Below are 25,729 nucleotides of genomic sequence, written 5' to 3' on the forward strand. Positions count from 1 at the left end.
CGGCGCGTTACGTTCTCCTGTGCTCAGGAACATAGATTTTTTTTTATATCGATTGAGGGATCGATATAAAATAAAAAATAGGATTCTGCAGTGAGCGCGATTGTGTCTTCGACAGTAGTCAGTAGTTTGAATATTTTTATCAAGTCTTAAGTCTGGGAACACCCTATATTTATAATACACGTGTATACGTATATGTATATCTATTAATATGTCAAACGCTACAATAAAAATGTGTATATAAGCAATTTTATACATACATAGTTGCAAATTAAAATGCTAAAAAGAATTTAAGATTAAAGCGATACTTGAATATATATCGAAAATACGAATCGATAAACGCCGCTTTTCAATTAATTGATCGAAATCGGACGCGACGTTATAATTATATGCTTTCACATAATTTCATCATCTAGAGACAATTCATAATTTCACTTTATCTGATTACGTGGCCGACTTATCTCGCTCGAGAACCTCACACTCGACGCAATAAAATAATTTCTGCCATTCTTCTCCCTTCCTCTCTCTCTCTCTTTCTCTCTCTGCACGTTGGCACACTTCTTACGCGCGCGATAACGATTTTATCTGATAACGCGCGTTACATTTCGGAGAATCGGTGCGATGATTGTTGACCAGAGTTCGCTAACCAGAGCAGGAAGTATGCGATGACTTTCGCGGAAACTGCCGAGACGACCTCGACGGCACATGCGATTAATCTTCCCTTGTATTCCTTCTCTCTCTCTTTCTCTCTCTGAAGATTAAAATTGTAGAAGAAGAGAGACAGAAAGAGAGAGAGAGAGAACGCTATATGCAATTATCCCATTAGACAATTCCTAGCATACTCCTTTTAAAATCTTTATGTGATTCGTCTCTTCTTTTTATGCATTTTACTTTACTTTACCTTATTCTTGTACATTTGTTAGATATTTTCCTGCGAACTTAAATTTTAATCGAAATTATCTAGTATTATATTAAAAAATTTTTTGACAATAAAAGAATTTGTGAAAATAAAGAATTATCGAAAAAGAGAGAGGGAGAGAGAAAAATAAGCATATTATGATAAAATAAAATTATCCTGGATGTCGAACAATGAAAAGGGTGTAATCGAAAATAATGACTTTGAGTCGAAAATTATTTTAGTTACAAGTATAGATACAAATTTCTAATTTGTACTGGTTACTTGTGAAAGCCTTCAAAGAATTATCGAAAGCCTTCAAAGAATTATCGAAAAGAAAAAATACTATAACTCCAAAAAATGACTGTGAAAATCAAACAATGTAGTAGAGTGTGTGGACAGTCGGAAGCTAACGACTTTGTAACGGAAATGGTTCGAGCTACCGCTATAAACACCATTTGTAATTTTGGTAACCTGACATTTGAAAGGCCTTGCTAGCAAGAATAGAAGAAAAGATAGAAAAGCTATCAAAAAAGCCGGTCAGAAAAACAGAAAGAAAGCTCAAATTATTATATTTTTGTCTGTATTTTATATCTATTTCCTTTGTCATTTTCTTTATTTTGTCAGTTTTCTTGACTTTCTCCGATGATTTTCTCGAATGGATTGTAACGAGAGCGAGAAACGATGACGCGTTGTTTGTATTCTCGATTTTCGTTCGTCGTTTCAGGCCCAAAGGGTTTGGGAAGGCGACAGGAAAAGGGTTAAAGAAAACGGTACTTTTTCTAAAAAGGATCTCTAATTTTTTTCCTGATGCTGCATATAAAAAAACGATGAGTAATAAAAAGTCACGTTTAAGCATCCGGATGCTTTCTTTTTTTTTTCTTCGGATACGTGATAGAATGCTTTTTTTTAAATCGACTATTAAAACTCTGCCAGCTCGATGATTGTCGGCTTTATTAATCGCGCTTTTATAAGATTAATAGAGCGACTCAGCTTCGAGATGATTAGGTTGACAAATTTCACCCTTTCTTTTCTTTTTCATCTTCTGCCGAAAAAAGTATATTTTTCAGCAATCTTTCTTACAGTGACGTTTGAAAAGATGACACTAAGGGTAAAATATGTTGGAAAATAAAGTATTATTTCCCCTTCTTTAAAAAACTTTTATTAACAAAACAAAAAGTCAGAGAAAGTACCAGTATATTAGCAGGCAAGTTATTGTTAAGCTCTTTGTTATTCTGGTCAGTTTTCGAAAGGGTTAAGAATGTTTCTGTTATATTGCCATTATATCATATTTTCCGTTGCTGCATCGTTTCCGCAGAAATTTTTCGTTAAGAAAGTGTTTCATAATAAAATTATAAAAATCTCAAAATGAGATTTTCTAAAGGCACGCGAAAGAACAAGCCAATAAAATTCAAGACGCGATAAAATAATATAAAAATGTAACACGAGAAATATAACAGAGAATAAGACGATGCATTAATATATCGCATGATAATATTAATAGCTAGGAGACTTAAGCAAAATCAGATATTAAATGTAATTGAAGGAGTTGTTGCATTATCGCTTAAAAAGTAAATACACAAATTAAATGTACATGTATTTCATATTTGTAAAATAACCAGTTTTCGATTATTTGATTTTTAAAATAATTTCAAATCGATATTTCCATCCTACAATATCAAGATTAATAATAATAATTTTTATGTAATAAAAGATTAAAAATGCAAGATTTATTGAGAATAAAATTTATAAAATGTAAACAAAGAAAATAAAATCTCTATCGTCATTTAATTTCATATAGAGAGGGAAAGAGAGAGAGAGACTTTGTTTTAAAAATGTATAATATTAAAATTAGAAAGAGAAGAAAAACGTAATCATATCATTTCAACAATTTTATTTAAACAGGCAGAAATTAATCGGTTAGGTAAAAATTTACTTTCAAAATTGTTGAGAAACGATTAAATTCTCCTCCAACTCTATTATATTATTAAATATTATTAAAAAAGCTAACAGGAAACTAAAGCAGCATCCGAAAACACACGATCGCGATCAGTCGAGAAGTTTTTATTTTTCCGAAACTTGTTTGTAAAACGATATCCGGTGTATCCAAGCAGCAATGTCGAATTTCGATCGAGCCGAGAGAGATCGAACGAATCGTACGAGCGATACGCGAGAGGCTTTAATTTTGTTGGGGTTGGGGCAGGTCACAAGGTATTATCTGACTGGGTGCAAGAGAGAGAGGAGACTTCGCGATAACGATTGTGAGGCCCGATTACGTGAAACGGGTCGACGAATATCATGATTCCACCGCCGCCGTTTCGCGAAACGACCTTCGGCGGCGGCGGCGGCTTGCGTAATATTTTTATCGGCCGAAATTACGCACTGGCCCGACGCATATGCGTGCGCACCGTATGACGGATCATACGCGACACGAATTGCGTTTCATCGAGCAAAGTAGACGCAGGAATTTCTTTTTACGACACCATATATGCGGAGAGGAGAAAAGGAAAAAGATAAAGCAACTCCTTGATATTATTAGTAGATTAATAAGGGTCAGCTGATCACTCTCGGGGAGGAGCGTGCCCTTTGTCACTTGTGATCAGCTGATGATCTTTAATCCTCAGATTTTGTTCGATTCGAAATTAGCGACTGAAAAATGTGCGCTAAATCGAGTCGCGATGACACATTAGTCACCTTATCGTAGAAATGACACATTGATGAATGACACATGTGACGGTCGTGAATTGCGTATGAATTGTTGTACGAACGATAACCTGAGGAAATTTTTACCGTTAGATAAGCGACCAAGTATAGACGACCAATATGTCGCGATTATTATGTACCAAGGTATCTGTCGACATATGAGTGATAATCTCGAGATAAATCCCTTTCGCCGAGCGAATCGAGATAAATTTCCCTAGACATTTCCGCGATAATATTTCATCTTCGCGCGATCCAAAGTGAAACTAGAAGAAAATCCTTTTCTAATACACAAGATTCAAAATTTTGGGGAAAACGTCAGCCTTTGTTTTCCGAAGATTAAATAAAGCTAATTAATTTACTCTTACAAAAAAATGTAAAAAATATCTAAGAGCAAGAAAGAAACTCGAGAGCTAAGAGGAAACATTTCCGGCAACGATAAGAAACGCGCGTGATCGAGTCTCGACTTACGGTATCGTTTCATGAGGTTCTTCTTGTAGGGTTTGGTGCCGGGCGGCCTGGAGCGCGACCTCGCGCCGCCGTTCTTCTGGTTGTTGTCGGAGCACGAGTCGTCCGAGTCCTCGGAGCAGGTGCGGTCGTCCCGCTCCTGCTCCTGCTCCTGGCCGTACTCGGACTCGGCGAAGCATCCGCGCAGCCTGAGCGCGGCCGCGGCCGCGCGGTTCCCGTAATCGTCCGCGGACAGGTCCTTGCGCTCCCGCTGATCCTGTCCGTCGTCCCGGTCCTCCCTGGCGAGCTCCGCGTAGTCGCCGACGCGGACGCTCAGATCCAGCGGCTGATCCTCGAGCATGATTCCTCGGGACTGTCAAGAGACTCGACGCTCTTGCTCTTCCTCCTCCTCCTCCTCCTCTTCCCGAATCCCTTCGATAGATCCTCCCCGCGCGCTACACTACCAGGACACTTGGTACGGCATCTCGTAATCCTTTCGCGAAACGTGTGTTATCCCGCACTTTCCGAAGCGACGACGACGATTTTACGACATTGCACTTTTGCCGGAGAGATTCCCCGTGTCCTTCGAATCGTACCTCGAACCCTCGGTTCTTGTCGTCTTCTCGCGAGGTGCTTGTCCTCCCTGCTCTCGAGACCGATGAAAGACGAGGCGTCTCACTTCCGGCTTATCGAAGGTCTGTCGCCGAGCCGGGGTGGAACGCGACTGTGGAAACGAGCGCGCGGTTTCGCGAGGGAAAAACGGACGGAGAGGGATCCTCGCGCGAAAACAAGCCCGTATCTTTCAACGTCGATTCGAATCCCGCTCGCTTTTCCGCGAGGTGCGCGTCCGCGTTTCCGCGGACTCGACCCGTTCACTCGCTCTCACCTCTCGCGAAACGTTCGCCGACGCGGTAAAAGTCAGCCTCGACGATGACAGCCGGAAAAAGCTATCGCGCGCCAAGAGGAAGAGGCTCCGGACTCGGTTACCGTCCACTCGCTCGATCACTATTACTCGTCACTATTACTTTTTAATCGCGTAATCTGCTACCTTGCGATACTCGTTCGCTCTCCAAAGAGGGAGAGAGAGAGAGAGAGAAAGAGAGAGAAAAAAAATTGAGGAGAGACGGAGACGCGATCGACCTGCCGGAGCGTAACCGCGTTCTCCTGCACCGAGGCTACGGTCGCCGGTGGCACACTGACTGACTCGGAACCGGGGTAGCCCGCTAGTCCAGACTCTCGCGCGCGTTCACTCACTACTTCTCTCCAGGCTCTCACACTCCGACTCCGCGCGCCGGACTCGCTCTCGCTCGCGCACGTCGCCGCGTCGCGTCGCGCCGCACCGCGCCGCACCCCGCCCCGCCCCGCCCCGCCTCGCGCCTTGCCACCGAGCTCCCTTCGGGACGCCCGATCGCCCGCTCGGCCGTCTTCGGCCGCGCTCGGCGCGCCGTTCGTCCGTCCGCGCTTCGCCGAGAGAGGCACCAGTCGGCGATGCGGCGCGACGGCTGTCGCACGTATTCGTCAACGACACGGTACCATTACACATGCGGCGCGACGCAAGCAACGCGCGGGATATGCGTAGCCTACCGCAATGTCGGATCCCGTGACACCCTCCCTGCGGAGGCAACGACAGCCTGGTCCCGCTGGCCTCTAATAATAAATGTCTCTCTTGCTCCTTTTTTCCTCCTCTCTCTCTCTCTCTCTCTCTCTCCCTCTGCCCCCCGTTCTTTCGTCTCTCGCGCAGGGAAAGATATTTTTCCGTCTATTGGGATAGGACGCCGAAAGCTCGCAACGGGCTGCTGACGCACCCGTGCCTCGCGTGACATTAACCTTCGATCGTCGAGAAATACGAGTAGTTTTGGATCTCAAAATAAGCCGGAATGAAACTAGCGGGGCGAGTAACTATCGCGCTCTGGAGCTTTGAGCTCGCGCGAAATAATATCGGGACAAATATATGATGGATATATAATAGTTGATGTAATGAATGATAATTTTGCTAATGTAACAAATAGTGTATATAGGCAGCATAAATGCAATTTTATATCTGCGGAAATTATCAAAATATCATCACAGTAAGCTAGAACTGTCAAAGAATCTCGATTAATCAATTTTTATCTTTGGGACCAAGATATTCGTATTAAATCGAAAGATCAACTCCGAGATTGTCAAAGCGTCAATCTCTACGATGGAGTCGCTCAACTTTCCACGAGAAAGCTCGTCATCTCGCTCTTCTATACGAGGGGAAACGGCGGAAAATTCGATCGCGTGGCTCTCTCGGCCCACGACAGGGCCCCTGACATTGTTTCCGCCTTGACGCGCTGGTTCGTCCGTCCGTCCGTCCGTCCGTCTCGCGGGGAGGGGGGGCTCGTGCACGCACGGGAATGCTAGCTCGCGACGCTTCGCGGTATAGGTGAACGTGCGTGGCCGAGGTCGCCGGGAGAAGGAACTCTCTTCCTTCCAATCCGGAGTCTCGGCCGCGCGCTACAGCCGGTAAACACAGGTGCAACTGCGACTGCTCGCTCTCGAGCGGCGATACGCGAATCGAATTTCGAAGCGGTGACGTTTCGTAACTCGCGCCACGCCGGTCGACTCACCTTTCCTTCACCGAAAAGGCGGCCGTGCGTAGGCGCTGTGCCTCTCGATCCCTTCTCTTTGTGTACAAGAGAGAGAGAAAAATCAACCCAACGTTCCTTTCCGAGAAGAATAACACAATTGAACATACATGGCGATATAAATTGAATTAATTTTCGCATATTCGTTGCTATTACTTCAATGAATTGCTTCGAATTATAAATAGATTCTTCGAGGATGCCTCTTGCGCGCAATCATATTATTTCTTCCATTAAATAATAATTTAAAAATCAAAAATATAAAAAATATAAATATAAATATAAATAATTTAAAAATTAATAATAAATAATCTAAAAATTAAAAATATAAATAATTTAAAAATTGAGAATATAATAAATGATTTAAAAATTAAAAATATAAATAATTTAAAAATTAAGAATATAATGATTTAAAAAATAAAAATATAAATAATTTAAAATGTAAAAATTGCAATCCATTTATCATACTCTAGGTTTCCGAACGGATTTGATTTCACGTGGCGACGACGATCCTATATGTATAATATTCGGATTATCAGCGGCTACTTATCGGTCGACTATCTATCGTTCTCGAGAGACACCGAGGCCTCGCGTATTCGTTGCAAGGAAGGCTTGGCAGGCCTCGAAGCGCGCTATATCGAGGTGCTCGATAGATTGCGATAGAGATCGCAGAATTATTGGCTCTCCGACTATGCGATCTCGCTGCCCCCGAGGGGAGGGGTACATAACCGGAGACAACGAAAGAAGCGCTCGCTTCCCAGAACGCATCGCGTCATTGTCAAAGGATTTCCTCAACGAGAACGCTGCTCCTCGTCGATGACGTCGCGCGACGTCCAAACAAGTCCTCGTCGGCACCGCAATTCTGCTCTCCGTAAAAAAAACGAAAGATGTACAAGTGGGCGAATAAATCGCATTAAATTGAATGCTGAAATTTGAATGCTGAAGAACTAAAGATAAAATAGAGAGATGAAATTATAGTTGATAAATGGATGGAAAAATTTATTCCAACCACAATCAGCTGATTTGTATCCTTGTAAATAATTTTCACACGTAATTTTGAAATATTTCTATATTATTTTATTATTTTTACACAACTTTTTATCTAATTAAGATTCGAATTTCAGGACAATAAGTCTAAAATATCGCGCGTCTCAGAGAAACTATAACGATCAATAGGTATAAACGATTTTGTGGCAACCTGGAAAATTTAGTAGAGCGATCAATTTTTTAAATAAAGATCCAATTCCAACCACTCATGTTGTTGCCATAAATAAAAGCGCCACTTGTATCAAGAACGAAAATTTTATTTTGTATTATTTCGACGAATACAAAAAGTCGTTTATTAATTTAATATTATTGATATAAAAGTTCATTAAATAAAATAAATATTAGATTTTTTCTACGAAGAGCTTTTGTCTCTTACTAAATGCACGGATCTGAAGAATCATAAATGATTGATTGATGCATTTAAAAATATATACACATAATTATTAGCATTGATTTCGAAGATTGATGAAAGATTTGAAAACATCCATTTTCTTGAGTGTTTGATGTTAAAGGTTTAAAGTAAGAAAAACAAGACACGAATAATACAATGTGTAAATCTAAAAGTATTGCATCGCAATTGACGAGAAGAAATCTTGCTTCATAAGAAAGCTAAAGAACAAGTGACATTTTCCGATACTTGTCGGCGCAGTGTCTTCCCCAGGTAAATTCATCGATCGAGTCGCGAGTACCGGACACGATAGATAGTTTCAAAGTTTTATCGCAGTTTGTGTGGAGCTTGTATAGTCGTTAAATGCCATATGGACGCAAGAGATCGTGACGAATTGCCCTTACATTATAAAGATCGGCCAACATTCGATGTGCGTTATCGCAATCCATTCGATTTTCAATTCGATATGCCGGATGTCTCAATAATTTTACTTATCGAAGATTCCTAGAAAACACTTTTTTAGCGCTTTCATATCGATATTTTATTAATAAGAATAGAATATATCATATATCATATACAGGATGTTTCAATTTTTATTTTTGTCTCATATTTGGAACAACTTAAAGAAATGAAATTAGGTGGGTATTTTCTTATTTATTAATATTTTTTTAGCCTCCCGTATTGTTATAAGGGGATGAAACTAGCAATTCTATTTAATTTTTTATTAGAACTTTTTAATAGGCCGGAATATGATTGTCTAAAAATATGCATTAAAAAGTTTGATTTACTTAGAAACTTTTTTACTTTTTTTATTTTTTTTTTCATAAAATCAGTAGTTTTCAAAAAAAAAAAAAATATGTTATCGTGCACAGCACGAAATATAATAGGTTTCGAATTACGAGAAGTTTTAAATTTTAAAATAAAAATAAAATTAGAATAAATGTTGGAAAAATTGGAACAAAAACAAAATTATAATAAAAAATAGAAACCTAATTTTTATCTCCATTTTTGGAGAAGTGTAACTCTACAGGGAGGGATGTAGAAAAGAATATGTTTATATGAAAAACCCCCCTTAATTTTCGACAAAGAATCATCTCCTAAAATTTTTACTTATTAAGAAACACCCTGTATGTGAAATGTATTAAGAAAGTAATTTTTTAAATTATATTTGACATTAAGTATCTGCACAATTAAAGCTGAATTAAAAGCGAAATAAAATGTAAATGAACTTTTGAAAACACTCCTGGACTTTTCGGCAAACTTATCTCGTGCAATTATCAGAAGCGGAATCGTTTGAAAGGCCGACATATGAGTTTTTACGACGTGAAATGAATTTCTGCGCTGCGATGGCGGGAGACATCTGCATTAAAGAGTCTTGCACGCGGGTAGAGAACGAGACACTGACGTTAGTATCCTCGATTTGTCGTTCCTCCGTGGGGCAGAGCCACCACGTCGACGAGGGACCGGAGTTATTTTAGCGCAAAAACGGCCGACGTTGCCGACCCCGGGAGAGAAAATCTCGTAACTCTTTCGTCAATCGCAAAACAAAACGCCCGATCCAGGAAAACTGCGATTTCCAATCCGTCACTATGCATTTTATATGACTCATTGTATTGTTTAATAACAGATGGTAGATTTTGACAAGTTTTTCATATATTGCGTAGGACAGAATATTTAAAACAATGGAGAACTGTGGAAATTGTGTTATTTACCCTATTATTTTATCGCGCGTCAATAACCACTTGATGCCGACACGTTTGTGTTCCGATCGAAATTGAAAGTTTTACAATGTTGAAAACATTTCGCGAACACATTCGCGCCTCTCAGAGTTTATGAATAACTTCAAATTTCAAATATTCTAAAAATATCATTCTTTACAACTGTGCTCGTGTTAAATCTCGAACATTATTTGCAAAGAAATAGCACACTGGGTTTTCGATCATTTTACGTAACAATAGTTTAAAATATTACTTTTGGATGCGAAAATCTACTTTCATAATAAATAATACATCATCACGTCTCTGTTATTTTATTTATTATAAAAAATGTAAATTATTATACGATGATTTTAAATTTATACAACATTTCTCGAAAGTTTCGATAAAATTGGAAAATGTTTTTCTGGATTTTACTATAAAATGACGCATGTTACGCATTTGCGAATGATACGCTCGGCTTTAATAAAACGCTGCGGAAGAATGGCCATACTTATTTTTCACCGGCTAATTCGGTAATATATGACCGAGTGACCCAGAAACACGATAGTGAATCTCGATTAGTCTTAAGCACATCCAAAAGGATATATCGATTCTGCTAAAAAATTTCACAAGATTCATTTCTAATATTTTTTTTTAAATTTAGACAATACAATAAAGGTATCTCATCATTTCATTCTACAAAGATAAGATAATGCAGCAAATGTACTGCATAAATCTTTCTTTAAAATTCCTCTGCAAATAAAATAATTGCGCTTTTAACATAAACTGAAATTTTTGAATATTAATCAGTATAATAAAGTTGATATATTTTTTTCTTTAATTTAAATAATTCTAATATTATTACCATTAAAAAATATATCTTTTTTTAATTTAACGTACATGAAAACAAGTATATTTTTTCTATTTTTATGCGTGAAAAAGTTGGTAGCATGCAACTCGAGGAAAGGATACTTTAATCAACACACAATTATACTTTGCCTATTTTCTTCAGAGATGTGGAAAGGTTATAATCTCTCTCTTTCGAAAGATAAATCCTACGCTTTCTTTATTTCTTCGGCTATTACTCCGCTATTTGCGCCATTTCCATCTCCTCTCCTCCATTATTTTTATTTATTTACTGATTTATTTAATTGTTCGTTCATTTTTTTGGACCTATATTTACTTGGTTATCCATAATTGACGGCCAACGAGACTAATCACATGGATTACATACAAAGCCGCGTACGCGCGTGACGTGTCCGCTAATTATTTATCGCAAACATTATGGTAGTACTAGTTTGCCGTTCAATTTTCTGCATGTAAGCGTCACGTTCTCTTTCTTCGACTTTCTACGTCGAACGCCGTCAACCTTTCCAATTGTCATCTCGATCTCTTATTGTCTCGCTGCACCAAACTTTATCATTTATTCATTGCTCTTGACTCTTCGAAGCGCAAACAAGTTTCATTGATGGCAATCCCTTAATATTAATGAAAAACTCTAAACAGAAAAAAATAATTTCTACTTATAATTTAAATTGTATCGAGAATTTTTGACAGTTTTTTTTATTTCCTTACACACTGTTATATTTTCTTAATTTCCCAAATAAATTACCAAATAAGCTTTCACATAAAATGTGTCTTTCCAGAAACATGTAAATGTACCGTGTCGTAATCATCGAGTCGGAGAAAAGAAATAAAACGCGTTATCGCGAAAATCTCAGAAATTCATGGGCTTTCGTGGACACACGAGATCGCGGCGGCGGAGAAAGATGTTTTAACGAACGCGTTAATTAACGATGCGCGTGCACCGCGGCGAAGAAAGTGCATCCCGTCCCGTTCTCTTCTCGTCGTCCCGCAATTAATATCTAGCGTGGCGATTCGATTAAACGGCTTAGAAAGAATTAACACGAACCGCCAACATGCATGCACCTTCCGATAATTGCAACGCGTCCAGCTACTCTCGCCGCACGAGAGAGAAATGTGTTTTGCGGAAAAAAATCTCACCCCAGCGATAGATCTATCAATATTGCGAAATATTTGCGTATCTACAGAAATAAATCTCGACAATCGATTACGCAAAATGGCCGATAGATTATTTATCGATGCAATGCCAGAAAAATTCTTTATATCTTTCAAATTAAAAGAAATTTTATTATTCCCGCGTTATTTCAGGAAATTAATCATTACGCAAGCATGAGACAAATCTAGATTTTTTTATGGCAATTTTTAATACTAAAATAATTTGCAAAAAAATGCAATTAATTCGCGAGAATATTAAATATTAAATATTATAATAATTAATATATTAAATATTAATATTAAATATTAAATATTATATTAAATATAAATGTTACATATTGAATAGATTCCCTAGTAAGATAACGAGTAATCGACCGTTACAATTAAGGATTAATAGGCAATACACTGAGAATTTCTCTAAATATTGCGTGATTCGTTAGACTCGTCGGCGTGGAAGCGCCTTTAATTTTTCGCTATTCTTGCGGGAAGGTGAAAAGAGAGGAGGAAGAGATATTAGCCGGTGATTCAGTCCGAGACTAACGCGCACTTTTCCTCGACGTTTCTCCCCGATGCGGATGATTTCCTCTCCTTCTTTTTGCCTCCTCATCGCTTCAAATCACTCGAAGCAAAAGGGTAAATTTAAGATTTTGCGCTGGACATTATTAAAGATTTCCAATGTTCTCGTAATAATCCCAAGTCTAAAAGTAACATCTAACAAGATAATATCGCAAACAAAAACCAAAATGCACAGATTTCTCGCGCGATAATTCTATGCCATTAAATATCTCTTCGATATCGAGTGCGAATTTTAATTACAATTTTTTAATTATCGTCGCGAGATTACGAGCGAAACCTAATCAGCTATTGGGAACTATTGATTTGCGGTAATATTGGATAATCAATGAAGAGAAAACGATCGATAGCTCGTTAAATTTGATTGTCTCTGGATTAGCATTGGATGGAAGAGGAGTAAAATGCGCGCGGCGGATGTGCCCGAAGGTGCCAGAAACCGTGAAGGAGGCCTCCTCTCGTGATCCGAGACTCTTCAAGGACACGAGGGTGGCGGATCCGCCGAGGCAAGCGCGCGCGCCACTCGCCTCGTTTTCCTCCTGTGAAAATCACAACCCGAAGCAAGCGAGCATACGCGCGAGAAAGAAAAATCGCCGGCGAAATCGCCGTCGCGTTCCACATAACAACGGCCGGAAAATGTTCATGCCGACGTTTTCATTTTTCGATGAAAACAAAATCTCTTTCGTATTTTTCCTTTCTTTCCGCGGGAGTAAAAATTATTTACGCAAACGTTCCCCGACATCTTCGCACATTGAATTTCATGGAGCGATAAACCTTAATATTAAAGCGACGATGGTAATAATTGATTGCGAAACGCAAGCCGAATGGACCTCGGAATATATTTTCGCGCGTAAAAACGAAGTTGCGGCTCTCGTAAATGAATTTTCGCAATATAATTCAAACAGTCACGTCTGTATCATCGTCATCGTCCTTCATCCAGGAATCCGGGAATTCTCGGTGCTGCTTTGCACGGATAAGGCCCTTCGTCCCGCGCGTCCCGCGAAGCGTGGCGCGTGTTCGACGAGCAGTTACGAGATGGTGCCAGAAACCGTGAAGCAGTCCCGTGCATGCGACTTTCCAAGGACACACGTCGAAGAAGAAGAAGAAGAAGAAGAAGAAGCAGAGGGAGAGCAAGCGACGAGATGGGCGAGGAGAAGGACAGGGCGCGGGAGGAGGAGGAAGAAGCGGGCGAAATAGGAGAAGGAGGAGAACAAGAAGAAGAAGAATCCCCTCGGCTCACGTCCGCGAGAACCGGAAAGATTCTCTCGATCCGCTACGAACGGCTTCCAAGGTCCGCGATCCGTATTCCAGCGAGAACAACACGCACGCACGCACGTGCACCTTTCTCTCTCCCACACGCACGTCCGCCCGCGAAGTTATTGTTTAAAACGTTCCCCTTTTATTGTGTCTACAACGCGCTCCGGTCGCACGCGGCCGGAACGACCGGGAGGGCCTCCGCTTCTTCTTCCTCCTCCTTCCCGCTGCTCGTTGCTAAATACGCCTTTTGCAATTCTTCTTTCTCGGTTACGCTGCGTCCCTCCCCCTTCCCCTCCCCCGCTCTCGCCTTCGTCTTCGGTCGGTTGATTAGCGGTCGGGATCGGAATCGTGTCATCGCGCGAGATCCATCTCGCCAGTGTATCTCTCGATGATCTCTGGACAGATTTCATATACTCGCAATTTTCCTCGTCAAAGTTGAAATTTTGCCCTCGCTTCTACCTCTCATTTTCAATCGGTTTTCCATTTCAGAGATTTGCACTTTTATTCTTGATAATAAAAGTGATTTCGTGAAAACCGACGTTATGTATTATGTCACTTTCATTTATATCATGTATTATTTTATTTTATCTATGTCCACACATTTTCGTAATTCCCTAAAAATTTAAGAAAAGTGCACAATATTTTTCGGAACGCAAAAAATTTTCGACGAAACGTTTGGAGCACAAAATTTAATTATATATAAATGCTACTGAATGGAAATATATATATCTTTTCCCAAATTAATTTATTGAAGAATAACTTTTGCCAATGTAATTTAATTAAGCAGATTATTGAAACTTATGAAAACTTTTTTGTTTTTAATTGATGATAATAATTCAATCTCCATCACTTATAATCCTCAACATTGTAATCCCATTTCTCGTATAGCTTTTTTCCAGTTATAAATTATTTTCAATCTATTGACAAAAACCAAAATGCACAGATATCTATATAGTAGATTATTTTAAATCTATTATATAAATCATTTTATCTTTGACAGAGAGACGCAAAATTTTCCGCTTTTCTTTCTCTCTCTGATATGCTCTTTGTGCGGTGATCTAATTAATTAAACATCGCGACGAGATATCTCTCGGTCGAACATTATCTCGTCGCATCGGAAGTCGTCGATCTCTATCGACCTTCCCGGCTTCCTCCCGGCAAACTCTTTTTGCGGAACACTCGGCCCTCTTGTCACGAGACATACCTTCGAGAAACGTTTATTGTGTCTACCAGAGAGAGTTACCCGCATCGACTGTACACGCAGCTTGGCACAGCTCCATGCTTATAGCCGTAAACGCAACATGGTTGCACTTTCGTTCTCTCCGGTCTCGTTGTTCGTCGGCTTCGAGACAAGAGACGTCGAATATCGCCATTCGATTCGCGAGCGGGAGGAGACGAGCAGGGATCGCGATCGAAAGTGAGACGAATCCGCTCTGCTCTGAAAACGTCGATGGAAGACGTTTCTTTCGAAGCTTCCTGCTTTGTTCGCGATTTAATCAACTCGAGAGAGACAAACGTAAAACATGCAGAGAGCTTTCCAGGGAATTATGACTTTTTTCCACGCGATGTGCTTCAAGAATTCAAACCCATTCTGACGTATTCATTCAAATGTTTCAATTCTTCTATGCACAGCTTAAATCATCCTGCCTGTTTTTGTCGCAGAGCTACACGTGTCAATTAACTCGGTTATAAAAAGCACGTGATAATTCCGGTAGCGAGAGGAAGAGCTATCTATACTCGTGACGCTAATTCTACATTCCCGACAAGGAATCCGTCGTCTCTCGAGAGTCGCGCTGCCCAAAGATCGTGTCGTATCTCCTTTTCTCGCGGAGAATAAAGGGGAAGAAGAGGCAGCGGCAGAGGAGAGACGCGCACACGCGTCTATGCAAACGCACACGACCACGTGTGTCCATGTGCGAAGCTAGCGGCGACTTGGAAAGGGGAAGTAGTCGTCGAGGACGAGGAGGAGGAAGGGAGAAGGGTAGACGAGGAAGGTGGACAGCGCGGGAGGCGCGGGGGAGCACGCGGAAGGGAGGGAGGAGGCAGGACAGAGAGACGGACGGACAGACGGACGGGAGGTGCAGCGAACTCTCCCAAGGCCTGCGTCCCGCGCCCCCTCTCCCACCCCCCCGCCGTGCGTGCGACTGCAACTGCAACACTCGCGAACCGGAGAGAGATAGCTCCGGAGACCTGGTGCAACACGCGAGTAAAGTAAGGATACACACGGCCGGGCCGGACAAAGAGAGGCGACGCCGCCGAGCCCGGAAAGGATCGGAGGAGACGGACCCGAGGTTTATCAGCGTCGCTCCTGGGCGCGACAAGGAAAGAGTAGCTCATATCATCGAAATCGTCGGGAATTCTTTTTTTCTCTCATCCCTCTGTTGAAAATAGTTTGGATCTAAAAATGACCTCTCATGACATTTGAGATACGGAAATCAGCTTTGGCTTGTGGAAGGACTACGTCGGTATACCCGGAGTTTTAAAAACAGAGAAAGACTCCGAAAGTGTCCGAGCGAGGAATTATAAATGCGTAATTTTTCAACGGAATAGAGCGTGCGAATTTAAAAACAAAGAGAGCTCGGATCGTGTTATAATTTTTTTTTTTTTTAATTCCGTGACCTTTTTCGCACTTTTGAGTCTTATGCAAGAGGAAATGATACGTTTAAACGCTTCCATTTGAGAGCAAAACCGCGCGTTGTCATCCACGTGTACTCAAATAATGACGATCGACGGGACTATTTGCTTGAACTTTTCGACATTCGTGCCGCTCGCTGACCTACCGCACGTCTACCTCCACTATTATTTTCGTCTAAATATCTTGCTATTTGCGTCATCGTCCAAAGTCCAACCGAAAAAAGATTCTCGTCAGGAAATCGCAAACACATTAACGCGATGCAACAGGCTCGTCTGTCGAAATGAACGACGCTCTCTTTTGCCAGCAAAACAGAATTTATTTATTCCTTTATCTATCCGATAAAATTTTTCGGAATAATAATTTTCTTAGGATGCTCTTATTACGATAAAAAGATTATGAAGAAATGGATATAATTTAAAATTTAAAAAAAATAAATAAAATGCGTAGATAAGATACGAAATTCCGAAACCGGAATAAAATTAATTCAAAATTAATTCCTCCGTTCAAAATTTAAAATTTAAAAATTTATGCTTCGTGCAGTCGTACAAGAGGGACACATGCTGAAAGCAATTAAATGTGAGTCAGGTTTTATTTCCTGCTTCGAGCTCCCATTACTTCGCCTCGACGGCCGACAACTCGCGCGGGCGCGAATTATTGTTTACTCGACGAGAAATGCGTGCGTGCAAGAAATGCAGGCCTGCCTGCCTCGTCGCGAGCGAAGCCGATTATCTGCATCGGGTTCTCTGGGTCGATCGATCGTTAACTGCAAATACACCCGAGCGATTCGCGCGAATCGCGGGCGCAAACAATACCGTCCCGCGATACTAGGAAATTTCGCGTTACATCGTGAATATTCGTGACGTCCTCTGCTAAACGAAGCTTTGCGGAAAGTTGCGTCGACGTGATAATTTTCGTCGAGACTCGCATTATTGTAATTCGTCATCGCTTGAAACGAATCGCAAAAACATTCCCGTTGGACCCTCCGTCACTTTTTCCTTCCCCTCCTTAAAAATCCTCCCTCAAATTAAATTCAAGCCCCGCATCCGCGTTACGTATTCGTGATACGTGTCAATGGAGAGCCAGAGTGTCAAGGCGGCTCGCGTCGTCTAATAATAAAACCGCGCGCGGGGAGACTCTCTTTCGTAATTTTTTCATCAAGTTCGTCGACTCCACTCCACTTTAATCGTTTGACGCGAACAGTGTCGCGATAGTGTTCCTTCACTCCCCATTGTTATTTTCTACGTATCTTTGCGATTCCTTTTTTCCCTCTCGTCATTGAATTTTATTACATTGGCTTAATTCCGTCGACGCCAATTATCTGTCGCCAAGTGTCGCGATGACACGAATTTATGCATATTGCTCATATTGCTCCATTCCACGCTGTTTTCTCGTATGTCGAGTCGCCTTGTGGAAAGCGGAGTCGAAACAAATTTATTGTTAAAAATTTATTATTTAGTACTTATTATTAATTTATTATTAAGAGAGAGAGAGAGAGGACTACTTGACATGTATTTGTTCGATTCTAATCATCCGAAGATAAATGTATCGAACGAAATCTCGCGCTTCCTCGCCTCGTTGAAGCCGGCGATAAAGTGGCACACCGTTGATGCAGGTGATCGCAAGGATGGCGGCGGATCTACGGCGGATCGAAAGTGAGATCGAGATCGGCGGGTCTCGCGTGCGTCGCGTGCATGCAATATATGCGTGTGCGTTTCATCCGCTTAAGGAGATAGTGCTAAGTAGATACGCGGTCCAGCCGCGCGAAACTACCACGACCGCCGCCGCCATCGCCACCCCCCTCCGACCCCTCGCTCTCACCTGCTCTTCCGTCGACGTTTCGGAGTTTGCGAGGCGATTACACATGTGCGCGTGCACACGCACAAGTGCAGCAGGCAGGTAAACACGAAGCAGAACTGCATACGAGCAGGCGCGCTCTTCGCGCACGAGCGAGCGAACGAGCGAGCGAGCTCGTTCGCCACGCTAGCCCTGGCCTAGATAGGCCGGCGAGTCGGGTTTGCATCGTTGCGTCGCTTTAAGCCCGTCTCACGCACCGATCTATCGTTGTCCGTCTTCGTTATTCCCCCCCCTCCCCGTCCTCTCCTCCCCGTCCCTTCGAGACGAGAATCCTCTCGCGAGCTAATGTCTGGCTATTGTTTCAGGTAGGGTAAGAGACCATATTACTGATTTATTAAGATATTAGATATTCGGTCATATTTGGTTTAAATATGTATGGCCAATGATTAAGTGTTTCTTCGTTTAAAAAAATTTTTTTGCAATAAAAAATTTAAGAATAAAATAGAAAAAAATCAATTAAATTCATTTTTCCTTTGTTAATTAGTATAATAATAGTCAAGACAATCAGATGACCATTATTGTCAATTTACCATATTAAATAGTGTAAATTTATGTTTTAAGATCTAATTTTTTATGTTAGAAACTCTATTAATAATATAATAAATAATTATTTATATAAGCATTATTATTTTTTATATTTACATTATATTTACGTTATTTATATAATAATAATAATGTAAGAAAATTTCTTGCAGAATTTGTTGCGCTTTCGTTTATTTCTAATTTCGAAATTTAATTTTCATACATTTCTTTTTATCTCCCAACGTATGTAAGTTTTATTTTCTATAATATAAGAAATATTTCGTAGAATAAATAAATTTCCTTAAATATAAGATTCTTTCTCCTTCGTTGTTAATAACGGTAAATCATTCTTTCATCGCTTTTAGCTCTCACATCGATCTGTCGATCATTTGCCCTTGTTTCTTTGTTCTTCGTGTTTGATTCGAGAAGATTACGATGATCGATAGATATTTTTGACAAAAGGTAGAATTCGAAGTGATCGACTCGAAAAGCATGGAAAACAAGAGAAAAAGTAGAATTCTAAGCGAGAATGCGGCTGCGAAATTGCGTTTTTGGCGAGAAAACTCGACTTATAATTCTACCGAGTACAAATCAAGAACATTTCTTTACGATGAAGATGGATCCATCTTCTTTCACGGCGTTTGCCCTCATCGCACTTCTACCGAAATCTACGAAAAATGGAGGTTCAAGTGAAGCCTGAATTTCGTATCACATAAATTAACAGTAAGAAGATGTGAATTAGAAGATATTTTTCAGCTATAAATAGTGATCTTTAAAAAATTTATCGTTATGTTATATTGACAATCGATCTACGAAATATTTTATAATTATATAAGCCACATATTAATTTATAGAAAGTAATTTTAAGATTAATCGAAAAATAGGTTTTTTTGTATGTTTCAAAATCTACATCGATAATTAATTTCAGATTAAGCAAGTCATAATTATAGATAGTAACTCGGCATTGGAACGATTACACACAGATTCTATCTATAATACCTGTGCTAAAAGCAATTTAGGACGCTTTACATCTCAGACATCTAATATTTCTTCCGTCATTTTCGTTTTGCTCTTAATATTATTAGTACTAATTATACATACAATGATCCGTTTCTTCATTCATTACATGCCACTTTCACTTATCTGACAGATAACCATCCGATTCAAAACATGACACTTGCGCTCGCGCGGTTATGCGTTAATCGTGCATCGTTGCTGTAATAAGAGAATAAGCATTCTTTATTTCTAAAATATTCAAGTAGCAAATACAATATCCAGAATTCTTTAAAAGCACTGGAAGAAAAGTACGTAAAGATTCGATTGTGAGTTTAAAAAGTAAATTTCGACCTTACGGTTCACAGACGCGAGGAATTGTACGCTTGATCCCAACAATAAGTCCGATAAACTTTTGACACGTTCGTCACCTTTCTCCCCCATAAGGCGTTTTCGTGTCCGTCGACGTGTGTCAAACAAACAAACAAGAACGGACGAATGGATAGACCGAGATGCTGTAACCTCGATATTCTCGACGGAAACGTGTCACGTCATGCGCCATACATTTCATCGCAGGACCATCCCGCATCCATTTTTTCGTCCGTACATTTTTTAGATCGAAAGTACAATGGCTGAATTTACGAGGAATTTACGAGGAATTTACGACGAATTACGTCGACACGACGGCATAATGCAACATTTATCCGCAGACAGATTTCGACGTTATTTTAAACGGCGAATTCGGGTCGCATAAAGCAGCGACCATCGAATCGTAATCGCCGTTTTCTTCGTAATATCCCGCATATTTGCGGAGTAATCGCGACTGCCTGCAATTCATGCAACTTCGATAATTGCGAGACTATCGCGTTCTGATAAGAGGAACACGAAGATATACCGCGTCACTTTCGCCTTTTGCACATTCGCGAATATACTGAAAGAAATATTATTTCGATCGATACTATTTGAGTCTCTAGAGAGAAATAGATAGTTTTTTCCGATTCGTCAATTTAATTAAATAATTCGTATCTTAAATAATGTATGTATATGATTAAATCTTTTTTTATTACATTAATATTATTTATCAATCCAAAATTAATTACACAATTGGAAAAATTAATTACGTAAATATCTATATCTCCAATTTCAAAGGCTATTTTCGAATAATTTCCCGATAACTATTTCATCATTATTTCAAACAATTTTATAATTATTTTAAATAATTATAATATAATTGTAACAAAATAATGATAATTTTTTATCTCTATATGACATTCAAGATTTCGCCAACGCACAATGACATTCATCCGCTAACGAAGATTGGATAAAATGGAAATTCTCCATACACGAAACTCGACGAGTCCTAATTATAGCCGCGATAGATTATATAACGTAATTAAATTTCAGTATACACGGGTATAATAGCTTCTCCTCTCCGTGTATTTTGAGAGAAGATAATTACGGGGAATTCGCATCGCGATCGGGATAATTTCGCAAATATCGCGATAATGGGAGGACGAGGGCTTCGGCCCCGGTGCATTATTCGGCGGTTTCGACAGTTCCGCGCGATGCCAATCGCGCCACGAGAGGAGCGGTGCAACGACGGCGATGCGCATGTGCCGCTCGGCCGATGCACGTGGTAAGTGCAAGTATGTCAAGGCGCGACCTGAATTTTCCTACTCTCGGTGCCCCCCGCAACATTCCCCACCCCCCTCCTCCCTGCCTCCCACCTTCCTTCTCTCCGCGTTGCATCGCGCTTACTCGATGCAACTGCCGTTCCCCCTCGCCCCCCCGCGCCTCCCCCAATCGCCCTCCTCAGCCGCTCGACTGCGTGCATCTACCTGCGCCCTCGAGAAAGACATATATGTGCGTGCGCGCGTGCGTGTGTGTGTGTGACACGTTCTTCGAGAACGTAAAAATAGCGAGAGCCTGTATCGAAAGCGATTCCTTATCCTCGTCGCAGCCTCCTCCTTCCGTCGCGAGCGACGGGACTTTTCTGCGCCGCTTTTATCGCGGAAAAGGAAAACGCGCGTCTCCCACATCGATCGGTCCTCGATCGATCGGCGTGACACACAAGACACGCGCGACGACAACGAGAAAGTTGTTCTCCGCGAAACGGAAGGAATGTCACACTTTTCTTCTTTTCCCCCCTCTCCCTCTCCGACATTCAAGAGTCGCTTCGACGATTTTCGCGCACGCGTTTTTTTTTTCTCATCGCGAGAAAACCAACACATACATTTCCATTCCCTCCAACGCGCGATTACCTGTCACATTTCAGTCTTGTATCATCATTCGTTTTAGAATCGTATTCGATCGCGCAATATTTTAATGAGAGGCTGCGTGCGCCAGAAATTTAATTATCGTCGATATTCAACTCGCAGCATCGAGGTAGCATGAAATACCAAGATGCGGGAAATAAATGTATAATAAAAAAATATTCTTTTAATTTTTGTGAAATAAATTTATATCAAAATACTATTAAAATTTTCGCAAAATGAATTTCTATAAAAATATTAATTTGCTTATTACATAAAATTATCTTGTATTTTTCTCGCCTTAAAAAACATACCGATATCTTCATATCATCGTAGAATCGCTATACCCGTGCATAATGGGTAATTTATATCTTAGCGACACACGATAATGTTAAAGAGGTCGCGTAAAAAAAAGGCCAAAGATATAATCTTGTCCGATACGTGGACATAAAGTCAAGATTACGTCACTCTTCTCCGTGTGCGTGAATATTTTTACATGCTTCCTGATTGTCACGTCCATAATACCTCGGGCGTTGTATTTAAAACGTACGACGTCATTCCACCCTCTTGACTGATGTACCTTAGTCTTCAAGGCGGCTGCTGCTCCCATACGTTAAATGCGTTTGCGCACGTACGTGTGTGCGCCCCTTATGCACGTACGAGCCATTCTTACGTACGTGTACTTGTTTTGTGTACCGGCTGACGCTTTTACGAGCGCGTGACGCTTTTACAGCCGTACTCTCGCGGTGCAACGTACGATTAGGAGTTAATTGAACGAAGCCTCGCGTGATTCTGTCCCCCTCTCCCTCTCCCATTGTCTCCCTGCCCCTCCCCCCGCCTCACTTTCGATCGCTCGGATTTCGACAAAGTTGGAAGAAAGCGGGAGATACGGCATTATCGGCGAGTCTTAGCCGGTGCAATCGATGCACCCGAATGCACATAAATCATTCGGGCGTGTTACGTGAGCGCGTAAACACCAGCCATTCCCCCCGATCGCAGACGCGAGCGTGAATTGCCGCGAAATCGAGACGGAATTTAGCGTTCCGCGGGTACTCTTGAAGAAAATTCTCCCGATTTGTATTAATTTTCTTGCTATCGTCGCTTTTATACGCTTTGATTGATGCACTGATTTTTTATCTTATCGTAAACGGATATAAATCGATCTCGAATGAGGACGATATCCCATAATTTATCTATCTTCACACTTCTCTTATTTATAGAGAAGATATCTTCAATTTATAATTATTTATAATTATTAAACAATATAGTTTGACAATAATTACGTTATCCACATGTGTGTTGCATCTGAAAGTGTTATTCGATATCGGACATTGATTCGAATCACGATGATATTAATGTTCCTACAGTATAAATATATTTTCGGTCTCGTGATGATTCTGATGACGATATTGATTATCGCAGTTACGTAATTAATACCCGCAATCGCATTGGATACGCATGCAGAATTAAGATTTAAAACATAACGGAATGCGTGGAGTTTAATGATAACAGTTGCTGCAAATATATCTTATTTTTTTCCTAGATCCATCATTTTTTTCTTTAGAATAAAAAATTGTTTGTAAATATTACATTCTTTGCTCTCGATAAGCGTAGAAACTTAGATATATATCTAAAAGTTTCATGTACTTTTATTTCTATCTAATAAACATGAAAAAGAATTTAGTTGAAAAAATTAAGGTTAAATTATTAATTTTATTAAAGATTAAATAATAATAAATCAGGATTTTTATTGCATCTATTCATTGTTCATTATTAGCTAACAATAAGCATCCCTCGTGTTAGACTACAGAAAATAAATTAATACCAAGTTATCCCTGAGGTAAAATAAATATTTCTCTTTTTAAATAAATTTTTCCCAATTTTCAATCCCATCCTGGATTTCGTGCCATTAGCCGTCATTAATAATGTAATAAAGGATTAATAATGTAATAAAGGACCAACATTTTTTCGAAATCGTTTCCTCCCGGGTTTCCGACGAAAAAAGCCACTCACAAAGTCGAGGATGGCTCGCACCCTATCGAGCAACGATGTTCGGACCTCGAGCCGAGTTTCGGCCACCGCAGGAAGGGTGCGTGCGCGTGACATTTTTTTTACCTCACCTCTCCCCGTCCCTCGAGGCGTGGTCAGAAGGCCTCGAGAGAAGGCGTAGGAAGCTCTCACCCGGGGATACATGTCGCAGAAAATCGAAGGTATATCGATTCCGCAAGAATAGCGTTGGTGGGTGCTGACCTACCCCTCTACCCCCCTTTGTCTTCGTCCTCGGAACGTCCTTCCAGGCGTGTCCTACCCCAATCTAGACATCCGTCCCGCCGACAAACAGCCTTCCCCACCTTTTCGCCCTCGTCGACACGCGGGTATGGTTCTCGCAGGACCTCTCTCGCTATTTTCCATCCTCCTTCTTTCTCCCCCTTCTCCTTTTCGCCTTTCGGTGAACGCTCCGAAGTCCTTTTGCCGGGACAGCACGCGAACCCTCGTCAGGAGCGGCGTCCTATCGAGGCCAGTCCCGCAAAAAATGGTCCGGAGCCGACGTGTCGTCTTCCCTGCCCTTCCTCTGCCCCGCCCGCTCACCATCGCTTCCTTGCCCACCACTGATTCTTAAATTCCGAGACATGGAAGAAGACGAAGTGGAAACGACATGATCCGATGACCTGACACTTACTAAGAGAAGTAGGTGGACTCGCGCCCACCTGTTTCTTCCTCTCCCCTGATGTATTTCGGACACTGTCACATCGTTATTTCATTATTATTCTCTTGGAAAAACGAGAAAAACACTTCGAACATTTCGAATGTACAAATTATTTAAATAGTTCCATATAAATGAAGTAGTATTTTGATCTTTCTTGAAATCTAACGAAAGATGCATATTTGAAATATTACTTACTTTTTTTCGCTCGTAAAATAAAGTAAATATTTTAAATAAGATTCTAATTGCAAAAAATTATTCCATTAAATATTTATAATCCCATAAAAATATGATAAATGTAGTTTTTATTCGTATTTCACTATTTTATCTATTTTAAAAAAAAATATGATTCAGAAATCGTCGAGAAAGAATCGAATCGTAAACGAATTAAGCGAATCGTAAACAAATTAAGCGTTCCTCATAAATGTCAGTGTCTCTCTCTACAGAATATTACATTTACATCTTTAGATAATTCTCGAAATTCTCGTCTTTACATAATTCATCGGATAAATAATACTTTAATGCGAATAACAAAAATAATAAAATCATTATTGATTTTAGAGATAAATTGCATTATCTTAATCTTATTAGAATTTTAAAGTATGTAGATTATTTTTATTAATAAATATTATAAATATTTTTTTCACTTTTTCTTTAAATAAAAGTTCAGCAGGTATCCCCTTTTGAAAACTACTATTAATTTTAAACGTTGTAAATTTTATAACAACAGTTAAAGTTGTAGACGTGTCCTACTTTTAATAAATCGACTCTACTGTTACATATAAATCCCGCCAGACTCGAAAGTCGGATCGAATGTTAAAACGTGCAAAAAATAGCTATAAATTTAAGTATTAAAAAAATAAATCTTTCATGTCTTTTTTTGTATACTTTACATCTTTCAAAAGCTATCGAGATTTAATTGGACTCTTCCAATTATTCATTAGAAAAAATTACCTTAAATAACCATGAACAATTAAAATTTCATTTGCAATTATTTCTATTTTTTCCGAGAGAGTAAAAGCAAAATTTACACATCTATAAAGAGAGTCCGACTCATTTATAAGACAAAATAGTTACAGGCGTTGAAAAGAAGTGTCTCGAATACCAATCATTAAACATTTTATCGATCGTCCCAGGAAGCTCACT

At 40.1% G+C, this 25,729-nt stretch overlaps 1 protein-coding gene across 6 annotated transcripts in view; it reads right to left on the reverse strand.

Annotated features, from left to right (window-relative positions):
- LOC105256986 (ecdysone-induced protein 74EF) overlaps positions 1–25,729 on the reverse strand; it is a 183,643-nt gene that overhangs the window by 55,015 nt on the left and 102,899 nt on the right. Inside the window, exon 1 of one of the 6 annotated variants that reach the window (XM_011267314.3) lies at positions 4,064–5,322. The exons of the other annotated variants lie outside the window; for them this stretch is intronic. Coding sequence (XP_011265616.1) covers positions 4,064–4,400 — 337 coding nt within the window. The 5' untranslated portion in view covers positions 4,401–5,322. Of the gene's footprint in view, positions 1–4,063; positions 5,323–25,729 lie in introns of those variants that run through there. 6 annotated transcript variants of the gene reach the window in all.

This window comes from Camponotus floridanus, unplaced genomic scaffold (assembly GCF_003227725.1).
Source record: "Camponotus floridanus strain SB8 unplaced genomic scaffold, Cflo_v7.5 scaffold24, whole genome shotgun sequence".
NCBI classification, from domain to species: domain Eukaryota; kingdom Metazoa; phylum Arthropoda; class Insecta; order Hymenoptera; family Formicidae; genus Camponotus; species Camponotus floridanus.